The sequence below is a fragment of the Lygodium microphyllum genome, chromosome 8 (genome assembly GCF_053477565.2).
Source record: "Lygodium microphyllum isolate KBCC chromosome 8, Lygodium_microphyllum_v1.1.10, whole genome shotgun sequence".
NCBI classification, from domain to species: Eukaryota; Viridiplantae; Streptophyta; class Polypodiopsida; order Schizaeales; family Lygodiaceae; genus Lygodium; species Lygodium microphyllum.
In genome coordinates, this window is record NC_141142.1 from 10,459,314 (window position 1) to 10,482,536 (window position 23,223).

Sequence of the window (23,223 nt, forward strand, 5' to 3'; positions counted from 1 at the left end):
GCAGATGGAACCACAGTGAACTTTTTATTTGTTTGTTTGTCTTTTTTTACGGGGTTTTGTTTCATTGATAATGATTGTTTCAAAAAAGGGGAGGTGGCGGTCAATTAAGTAATAGACGGGACACAAGTTGCTAGTCTTAAAGACTTCCACCAAATAAGTAGAATATCCCTATCACTACTGGATGTCGATAATGAAGGAATAGGCTAATGGAATGTGTAACAAATATGGGAGGGTATGTGGAGAGACAAAAAAGATATGTGAAAAGCAAGCTAGCCAGGCTAAGCAAGTAATGGAGACTTTCTCGAAGATGTCGCGAATATGGTGGATCTAGAGTTGACCACTCACAAAGATCCAAAATGGATAAATGCACACTGATACATGTCTATACAACAGAATGCCAATGCACTAGAGATATGGAAGAGGCAATGCATGTGTGATCATGCTCATGCAAAATGCTATGCAATGGCGTCACTTGGATAGTGTCCTTTTTTTGCAAGTAAAATGTGGCCAAATATATTACTCAAAAGGTTGGAGATACATCCAAGGTTGGGTGCCACATGGCGGAGAATACGGCGGGCTCCTCTCCACACAAGCTATGCCACCTCGCAGACCAAAGGTAGTGCTTTGGGGTTTCCAAGTGTTGCTGTGAGTAGCACTTACACCCTCCATCTTGTTGCATCCGGGCTAGCCAACTTCCAACCGCCAGACCCCCATGTGACAAAAAGCCAGAGGAAATACGATACCCTCCTCGACTTCTAGCTATCCCATAGGTCGCGCCAGAAAGTCCGACGACAGAATGCATCCGTGATGCTGTGCTCACCGAGTATCTGCTACGCGAAGGTGCCCAATCCATGTCCTTTTACATCAGTTCATGTCTACTAATCTTGGCTGTGTAATCCAAGAACCTCAGTGGATTCTTGGCGACCGCAGTGGCCAGCCATAGCCACTCTCCAGGGTCCCACTCTAGCTCATCAAGTGGCCTGCTCTCCCATATCCAAAGGCGCCACTGTCAGAACGCTACCTAGGGCACATAAGGGTCTAGATGCCAGGTCTTCCCTTGGAAACCCAACCACACGAATCCTCCTCCAAGGAAGGACAACAATCTCATCATCTTGCTGCCCTTTGTCAAGGACCAAATGCCCCCCGTCCTACACGGTGAAGAGAATCCCATAGGGGGCTCCGCCCACTCTACTTGCCACCTGTAAAGGGATACCTATCGGTGAGAATCTAGGAGCCGATACCTCACCAAGCTCCATTGGCTCTCAGATTCGGGGGTCAAGCCACTCCTGAGGGATCGCTGAGTCAATCTCCCTCCTCCTCACCTCAGCTCCTCGTTGACAAAATGATTCTCCCTGCAACACCTCCTAATCCACCATCCTGTACACCTCCCGCCACGTCCTGATAGTACGAGCAAGGACAACCTCCCATCCAGCCCATTGGATGTGGGGGTGTTTGCCAATCTGTATCCCATCCCGATCTCTGACCCTGGGGATTCCAAACCACTGGTTGGCGGTCTATCTCCTGATGGCATCCTAGGGGCCTCTGAATTAGGGCCTTGCGGAGGCCTTGCCACACACGAAGTAGGTTGTAGAGGAAGGAAGATCTGGGTGGCGTCATCTGGGCAGTCGTGAAGATCCATCTCAAGAATGGCCTCCAACCACCACCAAGCCTTGGTTTGCACTCCTAGAGACCGTCCTGCAAACGGACCTTCCAGGTTTTCCCTTATACCACTAGCTTGCCCAATAGGGCTAGGCTCTAGAACTCTAGGTTGATGATCCCAAGCCCTCCCTTACAGTGATGCCGAATGATGGTTGCCCACGCCACCTTGGCCTAAGAATCCCTAGAACGGCCTGAACTGGCCTAGAGAAAATTCCGCACTAGGCGGCGAAGCTGAACCACACAAGACGAGGAGAAGCACCAACATGAGGCTATGTACCAAGGCGTCACTGGGAGGACTTGGTTGATCACCAAGGCTCGACGAACTAAGGAAAGGCAGACAGTGCTCCAGTAGGTTAGCTTCCGCGTGATAGAGTCGAGAACTGGAAGAAACTGTTCTAGCTATCCCATAGGTCGAACCCTAGGTATCGGACGGTCTGTCCCTTGTACACCCATCCGAACCCTACATGGATGCCCCACTCCGTGCTAGAGTCCGGGTCTGTAAGAAAACCAACCGACTTTCACCATTTGATTTTTGCTCTAGTTGCAGTGCAAAATGCCTCTAGAGCTAGTCTCACTCTCTCCAACATCAGCTCATCATCTTCTATATGAAGGGCGGTATCATCTGCATACTATGCATCTAGTAGCTCTGCCTCTCTCACCGGAAGTTGAAGGCCACGTAGCTTGCTCACACGTGAATGGAGGAAGTAGGACATCGCCTTTGCAAAGAGTAAGAACAAATACGGGGCAAGAGGACAGCCCTGCCAGATAGATCTCTCTAGTCGAAACTCCTCCCTCCTCCTGTCACCTATGAGAGCCTTGCTAGTGGCCGATCTGTAAAGTGTAAAAACCCCACAGATCCATGCTTGGAGGAAGCCCAACCTCACCATAGTGCCCTCTAAGAAGTCCCAGTCAACCATGTCATAGGCCTTCTCGAAGTCCAAGAGGAGTACAGCCAATCCCTGATGACCACTGTGCTGAGCCCACTTGGTTGCCTTGAAGAAGGTGAAGATATTGTCTAGGATATTGCTATCTTGGACAGAACCTGTTTGTGTGTCATGAATGATGTCTGGAAGCACGGGGCAGAGTCGACTACTGATCATCTTGGCTAGTGCCTTAAAGGCCACTGACAACAAGGTGATCGGTCTCCACTGGGATAGCTCCAACCGGTCTCCCTCTTTGGGGAGGAGACTGACAAGACTTGCCGTTAGACTGCCTAGCATCCGTCTTGACCTGAAAATCTCCTGAAAGGCCAGTAGTAGGGGGTCCTTCACCACCTCCCAGTAGGTAGTGAAGAAGGCTTTAGAAAGACCATTCTCACCCGGGCATTTCTGCCCATCCTGAGCATGGAAAGCTTTCGCTATTTCCTTTTTTGTGAAGGGGTCTAGGAGGGAGTGTCCCATCTCCTCTATGACGAGGGACGGAATGCAGTCCCAGACCTACTGTCTACAATGCTGTCCTTTGGCTGAGATTGCCTCTTGCTGAAAAAGGTGTCTGTAGTAGTGAGTGGCAATCTCCATCACCTTATTTGGGCTAGAGGGAATCCTCCTGTACTAATCACGGGGGTTGCGAATCTGATTTCCTGAGGTGCGAGGTTGACACACTTGAAAAAACTCCCTGCACATCATGTCCCCCTTCCGCACCCAAAAGACTATTGAGGTACGCAAGGAAAACTCTGAGCACCTGTCCTTGAGACCGGCGAGGGATGCCCATGCGCGCACCTCTTGCATGTGGAGAGTGGGATCCCCTGGTGCCTCCACTTGGATAGTGTCCTAGCAAGGGAATTATTGACTTGCCCAAGCGTCCTTTAACAATCATGACATCTTGATAGTGCAGATGAAGATACAAATGTTCAAAATGTTCAATAATTACAATGTCTTAATCAAAATCTGTAAGCATCATTAGCGTCTCTATCAAGAGAAAAAAGCCACCTTCTCTCAAACTGGAGGGGAAAGCTAGAGGGAAGCACCCTCTCCCTGTCAGTCTAAAGAAGTAGAGGAGGGGGTACCTAAGCTAATCTTGGGTAAAAGGTACTATAACATCAGCTGATTGATCGCCATGGTGAATGTGTTTGTATACTTGTTAGAGGAAAGCACAAACTCTAGGCGTATAGTGCCTAGCTCAACCTGCACTCTGGTGGAGTGGAATTGGACCCCCACATGCCATGTCTATGGTGTAATGATTGGATAGCCCAAGGGCAATGGCACTTTGGTTGTCATAGTAGACAATAGTGGGAGAGTTACATGGAAAATGTAAAGCCGATAGTAAGCTCCTCAAGAAGATAGCCTCCATGGTACCATAAAAAAGAGCCCAAGGTAAAGAGGTGGTTGCCATGGGAACATAGGGTGTCAAGATCTCTTGCCAAGTTAGAGTCCCAATGTGGCTCTACAAACATAAATTAGTTCCATAAGTTAGGCCATAAGAATAGGTACACCACAAATATCTCAAAACGTGCAAACAGGCACTTCAATGTGACATGCTAGAATACTGACTGAGTAAGCTAAATCTGGTGTGGTGTGAATCAACTAGAGAAGCTTCCCTACTACAGACCTACAAGTGTGCTCTCGTCGAAGGGCTGTCCCAGGGTATCTTAGAAACATAGTTGCCAAGAGTTTCAGAAACGGCGAAACAAAAATGTGTTTCCGAGTTGTGAAATGTAGTTTTGGCCGTGTGTCCAAAATGGCAAAACGGCAATCCAAAAAGTACAAGTATAAAAATAAGAACATATAGTCACAAGTATAACTATCAATATATGGAGTAACACCACTTGTTTGTTGAACCTCTACATAAAAATACTTAAATTTCTCAACAATATAACATAAGAACTCAAAAAAGAATCGAGATTTGACAAGTTTAAAGTATACATGAATCATGATTCAATCTAAGACAATAAATTGTAACTTGTTAGAGACAGTAAACTCAAGATTGAAGGCTCAAAAGTGAACAATCATAGACTTATATCATTTCATGTAGACTCAAAAAAGTGAGTACTTGTGAGTCGTTACTGAGTAAACATCGTGTGAAAAAAAAATACAACTATGATCTATGATGTATGGTATATCACAATATCTTTTGAGTCATGAGTTATCCAAATGCCATTGAGCAATAAACACGAAACTACATAATCAAGTAATAGCAAGTCTGCAAAGTACAAGTCTATGAATCATCATATCATGATCTGCTAATGCTCATGAGAGTCACTGAGCATCATTCAAAGCCATCTGTGTCTTAGCCTCCTTAGGGCTACTTGTAGGAGCACTAGTATTGCTATTAGAGAAAGAGGAGGTATTATCATCATCATTTGCCATTGGAGCTATAGTGGTAGAAGTAGCTCCACGTCGAAGTTGAGATCCTCTTGCTCTAGCTGATATACGCCTACGCCATGGCAGATATGCAGGTGCAAATATATCCTCATGTCCCTCACCTTCTCTATGCCAATCTTATCTATATTTACCTACCTCGGCTCAAGTATGCGACTTGAATTCTCAATCAAGCGTAAGTTAAATGGCAAGAAACCAATCTCTCAAGTTGAGCAGTTTTCAACTCGTTTGTCTTTTTGGTGTGAAACAATGCCCACGTGCTCCAATTTCTCTCAGTAGGATCACTACCATAATCTTGTGAGAGAACACGGATATCCATCCTTTTCTACCAAATTTCAATAAAAGAATAAGAAGAAATTCAGTACACTTATTTATGTTACAACTTCGAAGTTACAACTCACATGTATCATTGTATGATGTAGCGTGTTCATTGTTTAAACTTTACTTACCAATGCCGCAGCACAATTTTCATGCTTCTCCCTCCAAGATGCAAGCTCGAGTTGGGTTACACAACTCTACTATGGGGCATGCAAATGAGAGAGTGTGATTACGAAACTTGAGGAGATCATCTTCAAGTCGCATAATGATGAAAACATCTCTGTCAGTCCACTCACTAAAATAATCTTGCAGCTCCTCTTCGCGCTCCTCACTTGCATATTGATCCTCATTGTGCCAAAGAGGATGCAAGCAATGTGCAACAACATGGATTGGTTTGTGAAACCAATGCATCTTGTGTTTCGCACTACGCAAAAGAGGATGCAAGCAATGTGCAACAATATGGATTGGTTTGTGAAACCAATCCCATCTGTTCCACACTATGCGAATGTCCTACACTCTATTATAGGGCGTGCAAATGAGAGAGTGTGATTACAAAACTTAAGGGGATCATCCTCAAGTCACATAATGATGGAAACATCTCCATCAGTCCATTGACTAAAATAATATTGCAGCCCCTCTTCAAGCTCCTCACTCACATATTGATCCTCACTGCGCCAAAGAGGATGCAAGCAATGTGCAACAACATGGATTGGTTTGTGAAACCAATCTCATCTCCTATTTTACACTATGCGAATGCCACACGTAAGTCTACTGTGGGGCATGCAAATGAGAAAGTGTGACTACGAAACTTGAGGAGGTCATCCTCAAGTCGCATAATAATGGAAACATCTCCATAAGCCCACTTATTAAAATGATCTTGTAGCCCTTCTTCAAGCTCCTCACTTGCATATGGATCCTCATTGCACCAAAGAGGATGCAAGTAATGTGCAACGACATGGATTGGTTTGTGAAACTAATCCCATCTCTTGTTCCACATTGCGCGAATGTCTTGCACTCCATAACATATATAAAAGTTAATATATTATCCACATAGTAAATATAAATTATGAATCGTAATAGATCATAGATTCATATATATGATTAAAAAGGTGAAATTAGAATGAATGGCCATTGATTCAGTTACTTATCGTGAGACAAGAAGATGTTTTTATCGAATGCCTCTCCAATTTGATCCATGTACTCGTGTAAAGGGCCTAGAGTAGTACCCTTCATATCAATGATCCTCAAAACTGTATAAATGGGAGTCAAAGATTTTACCAATGCAACAATATCCTCTCATAGGCCGCGTTCATGACTTTTCTGATAAATGTCATAGCCTTAGGTTGCTCCCTCTCATCCCACGCAGCCCTGACATGCATACTAAGCCTCTTTATCACAAACTTTACCATGCTTCTACCTCTCCTGAAGAGGTCATCTATCCATCCAATCTTTCCCATATCCTCCATGTGTAGATTAAAAAAATATGATGTGCATGGAGTCCACATGATCTTAGAGAACTCTCTCTCTAACAAAGTACCCCTAGTCACAGTTACTACCATTGTTAGTGATAACCTACACTACATTCCCTACACCAATCTCCAAAATGGCAGCCTTGATGTGCCTATAGATGGCTCACATGTATTCACTATCCTTGCTATTGATGCGTCTATGGCACACAAGAACATGGTCCCTTTGGAAGAGGACACCAATATGTTATACACATTCCTTCTCCTCACATCTTTCCATCCATTACACAAAATAGTGCAACCATACCTCTGCCAAGTAGTCTTCAAATGCTACATCTCTAGCTCTACAGCTTGTTTCTCTCTAACAAGCTCACTTATGGGCAAAGCCTCATAGGAGAGGCCCTACCACTCACATTCAATCTGATCGATGGCCCTAATGGTTCTTTTTCACCTATTTTTATGTGCAACATGGAAAGGGATTGCACATTGTATAAACAATCTCATGATCTTGTGAGTAGTCTCTACCTTTGCTTGCTTTTGAAGGGCTGCTGTGATACTTGTGCTTTCCAATGATCCTCTTGTAGCTCTTGCTGCCCTAGTGGTACCCACATTGTCGATGAGCTACTACCACCTTGCACACCCCCAAGATGTGGCAAAGGGTTCCTTGAAGCAATTGAACCCTCAACAAAAGTATGTGCACTTGCTCGAGTGGCCTCTGCATCTGTATCCCTAGAGACGTTGGTACTAGCAAAAGCACTGCCACCAACATATGTGCACACTCTACCCCTCTTTGGGGAACTACCACCTACGGGAGGAGGTGGAACTATAGGATGTGTAGTTGGCCGCATATATCATCCTCATGTGGTGCACTAACAACAAGGCATTGCTGCCTCCAATGCTCTAAACTAGCATACATATCATTAGGCACATCAGGGCAATTATTACTACTAACACGAGCAAGATGGTCCTTCACTCGTGTAATGCTCCCCATGCCTATGACATGGTAGTAGTTTCATTTCCACCACTTTGAGCCACTGCTAGCTCCATAGTCACTAACGATGCGTATGGCTGCAAAACGTGTCCTTTAGCAAGGTTGTACCTTGCTGGAAATAGGGGAATCGAGCACCAAAAGTGGGAGAAACTTGCTCAAATCAGTGAGGACAGTGAAGAAGAAGTGAGGACAGTGAAGAAGAAGAGAGGGGACGAATTGCTCACTAGAAAGAGTGAAAATCAACACCAAATCTGAGGGAAAATAGCTAGAAATGGTGTGGACAAGGAAGGAAAGGGATTGGTCAGCTGAAGGATAAGGAATGCGGAGTTTCAGGGTTGGGAGCCTAGGATGAGCAGAAAACAGCAGGTAGGGATAGTGATTAGCTGAGAAAGAGGGTGGATAGTAGGGGAAAGAAAGCAGAATGCTCACATAGGAAGGCACAAGAAGGTGAAATGACGCTCACTTGTCCCGAAACACCATTTCAGAAAACTATGCTTAGAAAGATGGATAGTGGGATTAAGAGCCATGGACAGAGGATGTGTCTGATTGGTACAATACTGTTCCACTAATTGAGGAGCGTATTTTTGTTGGGACACAAAAATACTACTCCCGAATTGAACTATCTCCATCTCCAAAAAATAAGACAATGACCAAGGTTTGTCATCTTAAAAGTAGAGAAATGCCGAGCCTTTATTTCTACTAGGATAGTAGAATCAAAGCCAGTGATAAGTTAATCAATCTATATAAAGCAGGATATAGCTAGTCCGCTTTGAAGTAGTACGGACATATAAGTTCCAATCATAAGGGGTAGAATGGTATTTGTGAGTCCTAAGGATATCATCCATTCTCTGGAACCAAGACCATGGTGCTTGCTTCAGCCCGTAAAGAGCTTTCCGTAAGCAAAAGACCTTATCTGTCTAGTTAGCAGAAGAAAATCCAGGAGGCTACTCCACATAGACTTCCTCCTTCAAATAATCGTTCAGAAAGGCACTTTTGATGTCCATTTGATAGATTGGCCAATCATAGTGAGGGGCGAGTGCAACTAACATATGAAAAGATGCCAACTTCGCAGTAGGAGCAAAGGTCTCTCCATAGTTAATACCTTGCTTTTGCGGAAACCCTTGCACCATAGGTGAGCCTTGTACTTGTCCAAAGTCCCATGAGCTTTTAGTTTAGTCGTGAAAATCCATTCTTGATGAATTTCTTGTGACTTAGACGATCCACCAAGGTCCAAGTCTCATTTCGCTTAATACTCTCTAGCTCCTTTTCCATGGCGTCTCACTAGTGGGTGTGCTGAAGAGTCTCCTGCCAACTATCCAACTCAAATGCAGTATGCAATCAGCTATAAATAGTGACAAAAATGAAGCTTGATATGCAAGCAAGGTAGATCTTTGAGTGCCCTTCGGCTCCGGTGGAAGGATCCCTAAATCCCACATGATCTGTTGGCGTGAGTGAGGTAACGGGTTTCACAAAGGGGAGGTGGGAGGTGAAGAATTTGCAGGTTGGTCAGGAGTGGGTAGTAGACCTGGTTTAGAAGGCACTATGTCAGAAGGAACAATGTGAGGAAAGGGCATAGACTCTTGTACAGAAGATTGCACAATGTTCCTCTCATTAAACACTAGATCTCTCCTAATGATCACCTTGTTTGTCCAAAGATTATGTCTATTTGTCATTAAGGGTGTGCATGTTTCACAAGGTGGGCATTATTCTAGTCTCCCAAATCTGCTGTCCTCGATTTTGAAAGTGCCATTGTCCTCGATGATGAAACATTGGCAGCCAATTTCTTTGATGCATCATGGGATCTATGTACAAAGTTTTCAATAAAGTTATGGCTAATCATCTTCACAAGCACCTCCCTACCCTTGTGCACCCTAATCAATATGGATTTATCAAGGGTTGGAATATCTTGCACAATGTACTGAATGTTCAACTGGCCATTGACTATGCAAAATGCTTGATGCCCGAAGTCATGGCAGCGCAGAAACTAGCCAGGCTGTTGTGTCACAATAACCTACTGTCTGAAACAGTGTATGCTTGCCTCAATCTCAAGAAACTTGGGTATGTTCTTTGTATCTTTTACAGCCACCCATACCTTCAGGACTCTTGTGGCTGTCACTACATCCATGAAGGAGGGAGGAAGAACTGTGCCGAAAAGCCATCCAAAGTTCTCCACTATTTGACGGTACTCTACCGCTAGTCCGGGGAATATAAGGGTGACCAGGTATCTAGGAAACCTGTTGTGGAGTGCGAACTCCTCCAATGTGAAGCTACTATCCACTAGCTCACGGCTGCATTCGCGGAGGTGAGTGGAACAATGAAGATCCCTTGATCCATGAGAACTGCCTTTGCAATCTGTGCTGTGCCAATGCATAGTGTGGAGTGAAGCCAATCTCGAAGTTGGGCCCTCGATGGAGAGTGTCCTACGACTTGTCCATGGATTGTTGTTTCTTTCAGTTCCAGCTTTGTGGCATGGACGGAAAGGAGCTGTTCCTTAGAGAGGATAACACGCAAGGTGTTTGACTGGGGGGCACTTGTACAATGCTCCTCGACATTTGACCAGAAGTTTCCATTGTGCATTATTGCTGGGGGACTACTAGTGTAGTTGCTGTGATATCGGGGGAATGTTGATACAGATGGAGGGAGCAGCGAATGCTAGTGGTATGAACGTGCAATGTAGGATGGAGGCACTGAAGCAGGTCGACTGGGGAGGTTTTCCGTGCGTGAGGTAGAGGGTGGAATTGCCATAGTGGGTGAATGCTTGTTCATGCAGAGGACGGGGCCTAATGGGACAGGTGCAAGCACAGTTAGACGGTCTCGAATAGGACAATAGACGCGGGCAGGCAGTCGGGTAGACAGGCGCTAGTGAGCAGGCAATCAGGTGGCGCCATTGGCGCGAAAAGGGCCTTGGCGCAGGTGGCTAGTTGAGGCAAGCGGCAGGCGAAGATGGGCTAGGCGGCCACGGCTAAGTGATGACGGGCCAGGAGAGCTCAGCGACGAGCCAGGCAAGGCGCGACTAGGCGGAGAGGGGTCATAGGCGGCGATGGGCCTGGTGGGCGTAGCCAATTGCGGGGGGGGGGGAGATTCGTTGAAGGGGAAGAATATTGAAATCTACATGTTAATGCGAGGACAAGCACCACCTTATTGGCTAAGCTCATTGTAGAAACTCTTAATAGGGAGGCTTTAGTTTATGACACCTACATATGGACGACCATGGTAGCCTAGCCTTCACTAGATTTTTTAGGAGATCAAAACCAAAGACTTAGAGAGGAGCTTTGAGGTTAGATTCGCAAGTACCATTATTAGAGAATGGAGATCTTTATCATCCATCCTCATCAACTACCCACGACTATAGTTCAAGAGAAGAGGAGGCAGCCTCAAGGGAGCTTTTCTTTTCTTATAGTTGGACAGCATTTGAGCAGGACTCCTACTCCAGATCAGTCAAAGGTGCAATGGGCCTAGGGACACTATCACATATGGGAGTTGATTGCCAATATCATAGCTTGGTAGATTTGGATTGCAAGATGTAGTATGTTATAGACCTTTGGCAGGTAGTGCATGTATCCACTATTGAGACTGTATGAAGGATTTGGAGAGAGATCACCCACTCTTTGAGGGAGATGGGAAAGGATGTAGGGCGGCTATGAGAGGATGAGAAAGAGAAGCGAAGCCTTTTTGTGGATTTGGGTCTCAAGGACCTTCTTTCATACTGCCCCGTAGATGGTTTGGCATTATAGCCCATCGGATTGGTTGTTTACACAACCATTGTATTTGTAATGTACTTAATTAGTCTTTACAAAGTTCCTTGTACTTTGTATTTGGCCTGGAGGGGGTTTTACTCTAAGGCGTTGGTAATAGAATCTTCTTTTCTCGATTTGAAAAAGCTAGTTACACATTATTTTCCAAACAAAAAAAAGGGCAATCCCTTTATAAAACTATTTATACACTTTGATTTTTCATTAGTTTTTGGGACTGGAAGATAGCCAATGTGTGTAGAGTTCTTCTTCTAAAATTAGTTTGTTGGGGTGGATGTTTTAGATTCTATTCAAGGTTAGGTGCTTTTGCACTTATAATTGTGCTCCTCTTGGTTTGCACCTTGAGGTGAGAGTATAGTACGTTGACTCTTGACTACCACATGTATTGATCACTATGAAGTTGTGGTTGGGTAGATGGTGGGTAGCAAGCTTGTAGAGTAAGAAGTCTAGTTTTTCTTGGTTGCTTGTGGATATCACGTTGGAGGTGAACAGTAACCCTTTTTTTCTCTAGATGAGATCCCTTGAAGGGGTTTGGTCATTCTAGTTTAATGGGGTGTTGTAGTGCTTGGTGTGTGGAGTTTTTTGCAAGATGATAGATCTTATGTGTTATTTGAACTGAAATGTAAGTTTAAGTATAATTTTAAATGACAAATCAGTTTTAAGCTTGTTTTATGTAGTAGGTATCAATATCCATGGCATTGGTGTATTTGTTGACTTGGTGGGGCCCTTATATGTCAAGTATGCAAACATATCATAGATACTGACATTTTATGGAGCCCAATGATATCCTTCTTTTGCATCTGTAGAGGCATTATTGCTATATGTATAGGACTAAAGAAATGACAGTATTTTTTGTTTCATTTTTTAGCACATAAACACTGGTAAAATAATCCTACAACCAACATGGAAAGCCCAGCAGAGGCATTCATACATTTGAACATTCTCTTTTCTGACTTGCATCAGTGCGTAATGTGTTTAGTGTGCTTATATTAAGTATGTGGATACCCAAAACTATATATCTATGGCCCAATGACCTTTTGAACTTGCATCTGTGTTTTCATTCAGGACAACTGAGCCTATTTGGAATGAGAACTTCAAAATTAATGTGAGAAATCCAGCTGGACAATATCTACAGGTTTGATGATCTATTAGACTCTTAAGTATTCTTTCTTATCATCAGTTTCTCCACATTAATTTCCATTTTGTAAATTGGCAGGTTGCAGCTTGGGATGCTAACCTTGTCACTGATGATCGCCGTTTGGGTAATGCAGGGGTCAGTTTAGATCCACTTTTGGATGGTGAGTAGATCTTCCATAAAGCAAAAAATTTGGGGAAAAGAATGCTGTGATTTGCTCATCATGTTGTGAAGAATATATCAGGGCTTGTTAGGAAAAGGCTGTCCTGGGTGGGTGAAAATGAGAGGGCATGCAAGCAATAGAAAATAGCAAAGAAAATGAGTCACTGAAGCTATTGAAACAAAGAAAGATGTGTGGTGAGAGCAACTTGTGACTTAGAGGAGGCAAGGCTAGACTGATCTTTTAAGAGCAGGTACAAAGATAAAATATGGTTAGAGAAGGTCAGCACAAGTCAAAATTTCGTTAGTCACAGAAGCAGAGAGGCTGCTTGTCAGAAGCAGGGGGGTTCCTCAAGCTGAGGGCCTGCTTCCTCGCACAGAGAGGAGCGTAGACAGAATCCCTCCCACCTGTTGAGTATCTGGGACCTGAGAAACAAACTACTCAGTTGAGGCCTCAACTACGGGATCCATCCTTCACTGCCTGACTAGGCTTGGGGGGGGGGTGGTGTGAGCTAGCTGCTTCATCCCACATGGGGAAGTCATTGCCACTCTAGTTGTTGGTGCTATAGTAGGTGGCTGAGCCTCTGTCACCTGCGAGTTGGGAGAGGGAACCTCAGGTACAGCCATCTCTGCTGCCTCAGGTGGCGCAATCGAATTCTTGTGTGCAGCAGGCCTAGGATCCCTAACAACCATCTATCATCTCTCTGCCTGTTAAACTCGCCCCTATCTCTCTTCCTGTCTCTGTCTCTACCTTCTCCTTTTTCTAGTGGCTCGTCTCTTCTGCTGCTCCCTCTCACTCCTCCTATGAGGCAAGGGCCCTCCCCCTTCATCCTGAAAGGAGTTTGGGCAAGGCCTAGTATTGTAACTCCTCTTCTCCATATCCGAGGGCAATCTGCTATAAGGTGACCTACCATCTTGCAAGCAAAGCACTGAGGTGGAGGATGGACTAGCTACTGGTCATGGATCAAGTTTTGTTCTTCTGGCTGCTGTGCAGGATCTCGTGATGCTGAATTTTCGACACTCTGCTGATTTTATGGTAACTCTTGTGAGGAGGGAATGAGTGGTGAGGAGAGGGCAGCCATTGCTTGGAACAGTGCTGCTAGGGCAGGGGGAGTAGAGGCCATGGGTTCAGTGAATGGTAACACCCACGGAGAGAGAGGTGGATCCAGTTACTTATCAGAGGGAGAGAGGGAGCCAAGAGGAGTTTGGCACAGATTCAAATGATTCTTTAGACTCCATTGAGTTGCCATCTCTTCATGAGGCTGCAGAAATTGCAATGATAAGATAGGACAGAGTATAAAGTGTAGGCGGTAGAAGAGACAGACATGGTCCATTGAGCCATGCCAGTGTGAGAGACTTAGATGATCTCCATGCAGCTGGTTGGCAAACAGGGGGAGTGGCTTGAATCGTAGGTCCAAGGTCCCCGTTTCAGCAGGTCGGAGGGGGGAGAACTTCAATTGGAAGGCCCGGGGGGGGGGGGGGGAAAGAGTCGACTGTCGAGGCTGTTGCCGCTGTTGAAGGAGGTGACGACGCGGGAAAATAGGGGGGGCGCAGTCTCCGTCTGTAGCTGAGGGAGGGGAGAAGCCTCCCCTTATATAGGGGTGGGGGGGGAGGAGGTGGGTGGCATGGCCACCCCTCCCACCTGGGGGGCTGCATGCCCCCCAGCACCACCATATCACTCCCTCTCTCTCTCCCCGACGTGCTGTCGGCGGGGAGAGGATGAGGGATAAAAAAAATTGAACCATATTTTTTTAATTTATTTTTATTTTTATTGAAATTAAGGGGAGTTCCTATGGGGGGAGAAGCACGGCATGTTACAACAATCGTCCTAGATTGCACTGCCAAATGCATCAAAAGCAAAGTACTACATTGGAATTTCCATAGGGCATCATAGTCAACACAACATTGTGCACTGTTGTTCAACCATCCCATATGCCCAACATATGCTGAAAATTACCAGCCAACATAACATAACATAAGACTCACAAAGAATCTCAAAAATAGTGCCAGATTATCATGTGACATGTCTATTTCTCATGAGCTCAACTCATCTGGCAAAACGAAACCATAGCATAGCATAACCAAGCATAAAACATGGCGAAAACATCAATGGCATCATAACATATGCTGTTGTCCATGGAACTTCAATTGTTCATTCTTTGTAGACATCTCATGGCATAGAGGCCATAGTTATGTGAAACGGCCCAAAACGGCACTTAGGAAGAGGTGAAACACCAAAACAGTTTCAAAATCTCTTGAAACATGTTTCTTGGACTGAAACGTTTCGTAATTGTGAAACGGCACCATGCGGTGTTTTAGGCCAAACCCGAAACGTTTTGAGATATCAAAAGTCTCCATGGAATAGGATGCAATATTTATCGTCAAAAATTGAAAATTGTGCCCTTTCAAGAAAACATCATTTATTTTAGACTACAAATGTGCCATTTTGAGTGTAGATGGAGTGAAATTGGATCAACAATTTCAATCATAACCTTCACAAGCAAAAGGAACCCACCCTTTCAATCATGACATTTCATAAAAATTAGATAGTGATTCTTCCACATGTGAACATTAAAAGTGAACACTTGAAACAAGGATCGTGGCCACAATTTGGTTCCAACTATAGTTTGTCAATTAAGACCAACACTTATGACAATCAATTATGACCAACAAAGACTTCGATCTCTCTCTCTCTCTCTCTCTCTCACACACACACACACACACACACATGACTAAGAACTAAGAACTTCCATCTTATAGCTTCATTAACATCTTCTAACTTATAACTGTAAGTTTTTGCATATTGATCTTCCGTTGATGATGTGGTGTTCCCATTCCTGTTCCAAGTCCCTGTTACCGTTTCTGTTCCCATTCCAAAGTTTCCCTCAAGTATGATCGAGGCAGCAAAACACTTCAATATTAATTCTTGAGTGCTATTTCAAATCCCCACACAGTTAAACTATGCAAACACAGCCAAGTTCTCTTGTTGTAGGTTGTGCAAGACAATCAATCCCTTAGGTAAGAGGATCCAACTTTAAAGTGATGATGAGCTGCTGAGTGGATGGTAAGGTAAGTATGTGGTGCCCTTTTGCTTCTTTTATGAATTTTGTGATATGCAGTTCCCCCCATGCCTTGACGGATGAATCAAAAGAAGTCTATAAAACAGCTCTGAATTTCCTAATATGTCTTTTTTTTTCAAGAAAAGGATATTCTAGCCATGCTATAGATCTATTGGATATATCCACTGTAGAGCCTATCTCCAGGATCTGGACAGAGATTGTTCACACACTCCACAGAAGATGGAGAGGATTCAGGGCGGCTGGAAGACTGAGGAATGCTTTTCTCAGGACCTGGAATTCTGGCACCTTACATTGCATAAGGGGATTTGTTAATAGAAGTTCATAGTATGTTTTCTTGGAGAGTCCTAGTTCACAATGTTTTCTTATGGGTTGCGCATTGGAAAAGTGTTGAAAGATGAAGTGTCACATATATTCCTGAGTTTTCAGAATGGCTACTCAGGCAATCAGGAGATAGATTGGCTTCTGACTAAGCCAGGTACCATATACTAGGAAGGCACCAAAAATGATAATATTTGGTTTAAAGATATCATTATTTTATCACCCTCTACAACATTTCATGTCTAGGCTAAGACACTACATTCCACCCTTACAGGCTAAGGTATCGAGCTATCACTACTGACCTCAAAATATGGACTGTTTAGCGCTTCAGGCTGTGCTTTTTAACTTCATCTTCTCTCTTAATTCAGATATGCCACGTCTGCAGTCACATTATTAGCTTCTACTATGGGAGATTACATGCTACCATTCTCCAGTGCTTAAGCAATTGATATCTTCGTTGACATTCTATGCTTGCTGTGTTCAGGAGGGAAGCACAAAGTTGAATTGGAACTGGAAGGCATGAATAGTGGCGGAGCTGTGGAGATTGAGGTAACTCTTTCTCCTTGCTGTCGGTTAATAAACTGAGTTACACTGCTCACTGTCTATCTCATATCTCAATTGCCAAGGATAAGAAAGCCCAACAGCTTTTCCTTTTATTTTTAGAATGCAATAGGATATTATAGAATGGCATGATCTTAAGCCTGTTAATGCTATTAGAGTTTATTAGGCTTCAGTCTCCAACAATGGTTGTGAAAACTTTTTTGACATGTAAAACCTCTCTGCAAACTTTCATGACTAGTACTACTTCAAAAGCAGATATTCAGTATTCCATTCATTTTCAAGCCCTTCCTTTTAACAGGCTATAAGGAAAGAGTTACAAATATAAATTGGAATTGCATTTAAAAATCCACTCTATGATGTATGTAATTTGATGGTTTTAGGTTTCAAAGATCTTACTAGGACCTGGAATACTCAAACATTATGGATGCAAAGCTGCTTGGATAAATTTTTCTGTTTTATGGTTTCCAGGTACAATATCAAACATTCAACGAACTTGATACTGATAGTAAAGGATGGGAATTTCCATTTATTTCAGATCTTTTAGTGGGTAAAGGATTTGAGGATGTGCTAAAAGGTTTTGAAGGCCTTAAAGTGCGAGATTTCCTCAGTTCTGCTTTAGGGCCTTTACAGCAGAGCTCAGATAATGGGAAAACAGAGGCTGACTATGGTTTGACAGAAACTCACATGCAGCCAAGTTCTGATGAAAATCTCCAAAGAAATGAAGCTGAAGATGAACGATATGAAACTACAAATAGTAACGATTCAGGCATTTCAAGTGAAGCCAAAAGTTTAGAAATTGTAGATCAGAGGGAGCCAGACCTTTTGAGGAAGTTGAGTGAAAGCATAAGTCATACCTTTGGAGTGAGCGTGGATAAACTTGGAGTGCGCTCTCTTAATCGAATTAGCTGGGATGCTATTGATCTCATGAAAAAGCTTGGCTTAGAACGCCAAAAAAGAGCTGAACACAACTACATAGAAGATGGGTTGGCTATTGTAGAGAACAAGCAAGGTGACAATGGCACGAACAATGGTGGCTCACCAGCAAAGTCTATAACTTTAACACTTGATGTTCAAAAGGCCTCCTTGGATCTATTGAAGCAAACAGAGGACATACTTCGATCATGGGCAGTGATTGCTGGTTCTGCTGCAGGAGAAAACGGGAAGAAGGAGATTTCTGCCAAAACAGCAGTAATCAAAGACATTCTTTCAAGTGTACCAGAAACTGAACGAGTGGCACCAATGAGAAAGCTGGAGGAGAAGTATCAAAGTGCTGAAGAAATGGAAGAGTTGAGAAAGATGTTTAGTAAAGCTGAAAGTGCAATGGAGGCTTGGGCTTTACTAGCAACTTCATTAGGGCAAAACAGCTTTGTTAAATCAGCATTTCAAAAAATTTGCTTTCTGGACAACAATAAAACTGACACTCAGGTAGGCTTTATGCTATTAAACTCTGACAAATGCAATTTCTTGTGGATGCAATAATAATAATAGAAGGAACTTTATTTCAGAAATTAAGGGATACATACACATCTTGAGAGTGGCTTATGTTTTTATAGATCTTTGTAATCTCTCATGCCAGTTTTCCTTCACTGCTATGATCCTATTGCTGAATAACATGGTTGACATTCTACTCTGGAAGCCTTTCTAACTGCAGGGTAATTCTGCAGGCCTTTCCATTAAAGGTCTTTGTAATAGAAGTGTCAACAACGGAGAAATCTATGTTCTAGGTGAATGCTAGATTTCGAAATGTGGAACATTGCAAGCACATGGGATGTTCATTTTTTTCAAGAAGAGAATAGTAATATTAATAGTCTCCTCAGGACAGATTATACAAAGACAAAAGTACAAAATCAGCCCTGTAAGGGACTTCAAAACATAACCAATATAAAACAGAAAAAGAAGAATATTACAAGGCCTGGATGAAGAACCAATGGGAAATTCTCTAATGCCAGACCATCTGAGACTAAAAATAGAAGAAAGTGCCAGAATCCCAGGTCCTCTGAAAAGCTTGTCTCCTCATCATATTCTGAGCTGCCCTGTAGCCTATCCATCTCCTGCAGGGAGTGTAGATAGTCTTTGTCCAAATTCTGTAGAGAGTCTCCACATTTGGCAACAATTTTCTTCACTGCTACAATCCTAATCGTGGAAGGAAAAACATGGCATCTATTCGACAGGTGACTTTGAGTTGTTGTGAAGGAGTAAAAAATCTCATGTTTTTTGAGGAGGAAGCAAAACAAGTTAAGTGTACTCTAGAAAATCAATAGTCTTGCAACTTATCGTCTATAAATGGCTAGAAGTCCGGTGTTGAAGAAAGCCCTCTGACTTTCATCAATCTTCATGTAATTTCTTGATAGTCTTTGATGTCTTCCTCCTCAAGAAGGTTTTCTATAGTGTTTCGAATGTTTTGATTGAGGAGATAATCAGTAGATGACATTTATTAGCCTCCCTCTGAGTGCTTTGAATTTGAGATGAAAGCAAAAAGCTGCATTCATGGAAGGCTAGTAGGTTGCACACTGTTTTGCATCACACAGAAATGATGTAATACTAGTTTCCTTGACATCTCTTTGAATGCTTTTAGTATGAGATGAAAGCAGAAAGCTCTGTTGACGGAAGGACACTAGATCACTATTGTTTGCATCATCCAGAAATGATGCAATGCTAGTTTCCTGTGCATGGATGTTAAGGGCATGGCATGCAGCCATGATTTGTATGTATCTTGATAAATCTAGTTAGATAATGCAAAGAACTGGCTGCTTTCTTTCCTGATATAGGCATCCTTTCCTTAGGTTGCAATATGGCGTGACCGTCAACACCACAGGCTAGTGGTTGCTTTTCGAGGAACTGAACAGGTTCATCCTTCCACACTTGAAAGCTTGTACTTCTATTTTGTGATGGTGTCACCTATCTGTTTGTTATTTATAATGCATTTTTCATTGGTTCATTCTATTTTCTGAGAAACGTCAAGAATTTGGATGTTTGAATATGTTGATTATTGAGACTGGAAATTTGGACTGTATTCCATAGTTATTTGATTTGTAGTTATCGTACTTTGTAAAAAATTTAGGCTAATGTTTACAAAGCCAGAGTTTGTAGCTCACATTTTTACTTTATGAATAGTTTTTGGTTACAGAAAGAATAGTATGGATTTTGTACTTTGCAGTTTTACCATAGTAACGATTTTCACTGACGTGAATAAGTAGAATCTTTCTTCTTGGAGAAAGACAGAATAGAATGGCATCATGTGCTTTTAGGATTGTAACTTATCTTTCTTTTTGGTCTTGAGACAATTCATGCTTTTTTGCTAGAGTTATTGCGTATTCTTAAGAACTGTTGATGGCCAAACCATTCAATTTTAAACTTCAAAGAAATGATTTGTTGTTATTCTGAAGTTACTAAATTGATATGATCTAGCCTGAAGTCTTGGCGGACCTAGCCCAGCTACTACCATCCATGCTGCCAAGGCCGCACTGCCTACATCACTGCATTGGCTTGTGTGCCTGCCAGCTGGCCGCCCCTTCTGTTGTCTTGTATAACAGTTTTCCAGTAAAAGCATGCTAATCATGCTCTCACGGGGGGATGGGCTGATTTTTGAGCTGCAAGTATTAAGAGAGAGACTTTGTGCTTAGGTAGTATAGAGAGGTAGTACAAAGGGACAAACAAGGTTGTCCATGTCCGATGGATGGGTCGACCTGTCTAATCTGTACTGTCCCATATGACTCTTCCGATCCCGTCCAGAGGCATCCGATGGGTTCTCTGCGCCAGTCAACTATGCCAAGGCCGAGGTCAAAATGACTATTCTTTAACCATTTCTTTTCACTTTTTTTACCTGTTTTCATCCAACAACTCTCTCTCCTCTACCATCTATTCTCCTCCAACAGTTCTCTTCTCTTCTCTCTCACATTTAACTCTCTCTCTCTCTTCCCCCCCCCCCCCCCCCCCCCCCCCCCCAACTCAATGTAAGCATCTCTCTTTTTTCGTGAAGAAATCATCTCTCTCTCGCTCTCTCTCTCTCTCTCTCTCTCTCTACATATACACAATGCAACCACCCTCTCTCTCTCTCATCATTTACACATTTAAGTTTGAACTCTCTCTCTCTCTCTCTCTCTCTCCAATCTCTAAATCCTAAAACTCTCCCTCTCTATAAAAATATCTTCCCCTCCCCCATCTTGTTTATCCTTTCTAGTATTTGCACATTTGAGCTTCGAATACTCTCTACTCCTTTCTAGTATCTACTCATTTGAGCTTCCCACACACTCCCTCAAGTACTCTTGCCATCTCAAGCTCTCTACTCCCTCAAGCTCTCTATTCCTCTAGTTTCAACTCTCTTTTGCATTTACTTTAAAATAAAGTCTTCTCTTTTTTCGTGAAGAAATCATCTCTCTCTCGCTCTCTCTCTCTCTCTCTCTCTCTCTCTCTCTCTCTCTCTCTACATATACACAATGCAACCACCCTCTCTCTCTCATCATTTACACATTTAAGTTTGAAATCTCTCTCTCTCTCTCTCTCTCTCTCCAAACTCTAAATCCTAAAACTCTCCCTCTCTATAAAAATATCTTCCCCTCCCCCATCTTGTTTATCCTTTCTAGTATTTGCACATTTGAGCTTGGAACACTCTCTACTCCTTTCTAGTATCTACTCATTTGAGCTTCCCACACACTCCCTCAAGTACTCTTGCCATCTCAAGCTCTCTACTCCCTCAAGCTCTCTATTCCTCTAGTTTCAACTCTCTTTTGCATTTACTTTAAAATAAAGTCTCTAGATGTGAAACCAACCTTCCTTTCGTGGATGGGTGGTGATTCCCTAATTACAACTTAGTTACAATAGTAACATTTATTACAAAATCAAGAAATGCAAATTAACTTACAATCTTGGACAATGGATACCCTATTGGCTCCAAAACTGGCTCCCCTTTTGGTATTTATTTAACTTAACTAAAGAAGAACTTGATGTACAATTGGATTCTCCCAATCCCTTTCTATATTTCACCTCCCCTTGCTATCCAAAATGACAAGCAAGTCTTCAATCTGATTTGCCTCTTTATTCAGGCAATCAATTGGCCTTCACGCGCTTTGATGGAGATGAAAATTGCTCCAAATTCATTGATTTGTTGGTTCTTCCACTTGAATCTGATTAAAAATAGCTTCAGACCTATTGAATCCAAGTCTTGGAGCTTCTAATTTTTGGCATGCTTCCTAAGGTTGTTGCTAAACCCTAATTTTTGTTGCACATTAGGGTTTATAGTAGAGAAATCTGAAATTTCTCAGTCTCTGGTGATCTCAATGTTGTAATCTTTAGAACAAGGCTGTAAAAAGGCTGGGAGATGAGAGACAATGTTGAGGAGAGAGAAATTTCAGACTTTCTTTGTAAAGAATTAAAGAAAATCTATCATTTACTGCCTACTGCCTTGTCTCAACAGCTTGTAGATGTAAAGAATTGAAGAAAATCAACCATTTACTATTGTTGCTCTGTCTCAATAGCCTCTAGATGCTGTCACCTGTTTTGATTGGTCTTCTCCTGCTCTTGGTTGTCTTAGAAGGTCCTCTAATGGGTGCAAATCAAACCAGTAACATCTCCTCCCTCTCTGTTGCAGGACATTGAATACACTAAAATGCCTCTCTCAAGCCTCTAAAGACGTTTTTCAATCTTGCACGGGCATTTTTGACAAATGATAGCCTTCCCAAATAGTTTTTCCAACAGTATCTATAATTAAATATTTATTTTGAGTCTTTAAATACAAACAATTAATCTAATAACTATTTCGGTGCCCTAAAAAGTAATCTGATTGGCCAATAATTAAATTGGCTAGGCAACTTCCATTAAACACCACTTCAGATTGGTGTTAGATACCATTAAACGCCACTTCTCTAGTGTCACCAATTGACACTTATGCCCAAATGAATGAACTAGAGCAACAATTGCCACTAGATACCACCAAGTACCTATGCGGTATAACTTATAGCAACTTTTACCTTTGACATCCCATGATTTTCTCGGGTCTCGGGCTCATAAATTTACTCTAACCCCAGCTACACCACATGTGCAACATTTACTTAGTCATGTGATAAAAAATTAATCCACATATTAAGTGAGGTTTCAAAAATACATGTTCTCATGACAACCCTCCTGCTTAAAATCCTTGCAATTGTCCTTGATATTGCACTACCAGATGCATCAAAAGCAAAATAGTAAATTGGAATTTCCACAAGGCATCATAGTTAACACAACATTGTGCATTGTTGCTCAACCATTCCATATGCCCAACACATGCTAAAAATTACTAGCCAATCATAACATAACATAAGACTCACAAAGAATCTTAAAAAAGATTGCCAGATTATCATGTGACATGTCTAATTTCTCATGGCCTCAACTCATCTAGCAAAACCAAACCATAGCATAGCATAACCAAGCATAAACCATGGTTAAAACATGAGTGTTATCGTAACATATGTTGTTGTCCATGGAACCAA

General features: G+C 42.6%; 1 protein-coding gene across 3 annotated transcripts in view; it reads left to right on the forward strand.

The window, feature by feature from the left end:
- Positions 1–23,223, forward strand: part of LOC148031961 (putative triglyceride lipase) — a 248,498-nt gene that overhangs the window by 111,312 nt on the left and 113,963 nt on the right. For all 3 annotated transcript variants that reach the window (XM_087682557.1, XM_087682558.1, XM_087682556.1), the window contains 5 exons: positions 12,569–12,638; positions 12,720–12,801; positions 16,680–16,744; positions 17,225–18,181; positions 19,540–19,602. In XM_087682557.1, coding sequence (XP_087538683.1) covers positions 12,569–12,638; positions 12,720–12,801; positions 16,680–16,744; positions 17,225–18,181; positions 19,540–19,602 — 1,237 coding nt within the window. The remainder of the gene's footprint in view (positions 1–12,568; positions 12,639–12,719; positions 12,802–16,679; positions 16,745–17,224; positions 18,182–19,539; positions 19,603–23,223) is intronic.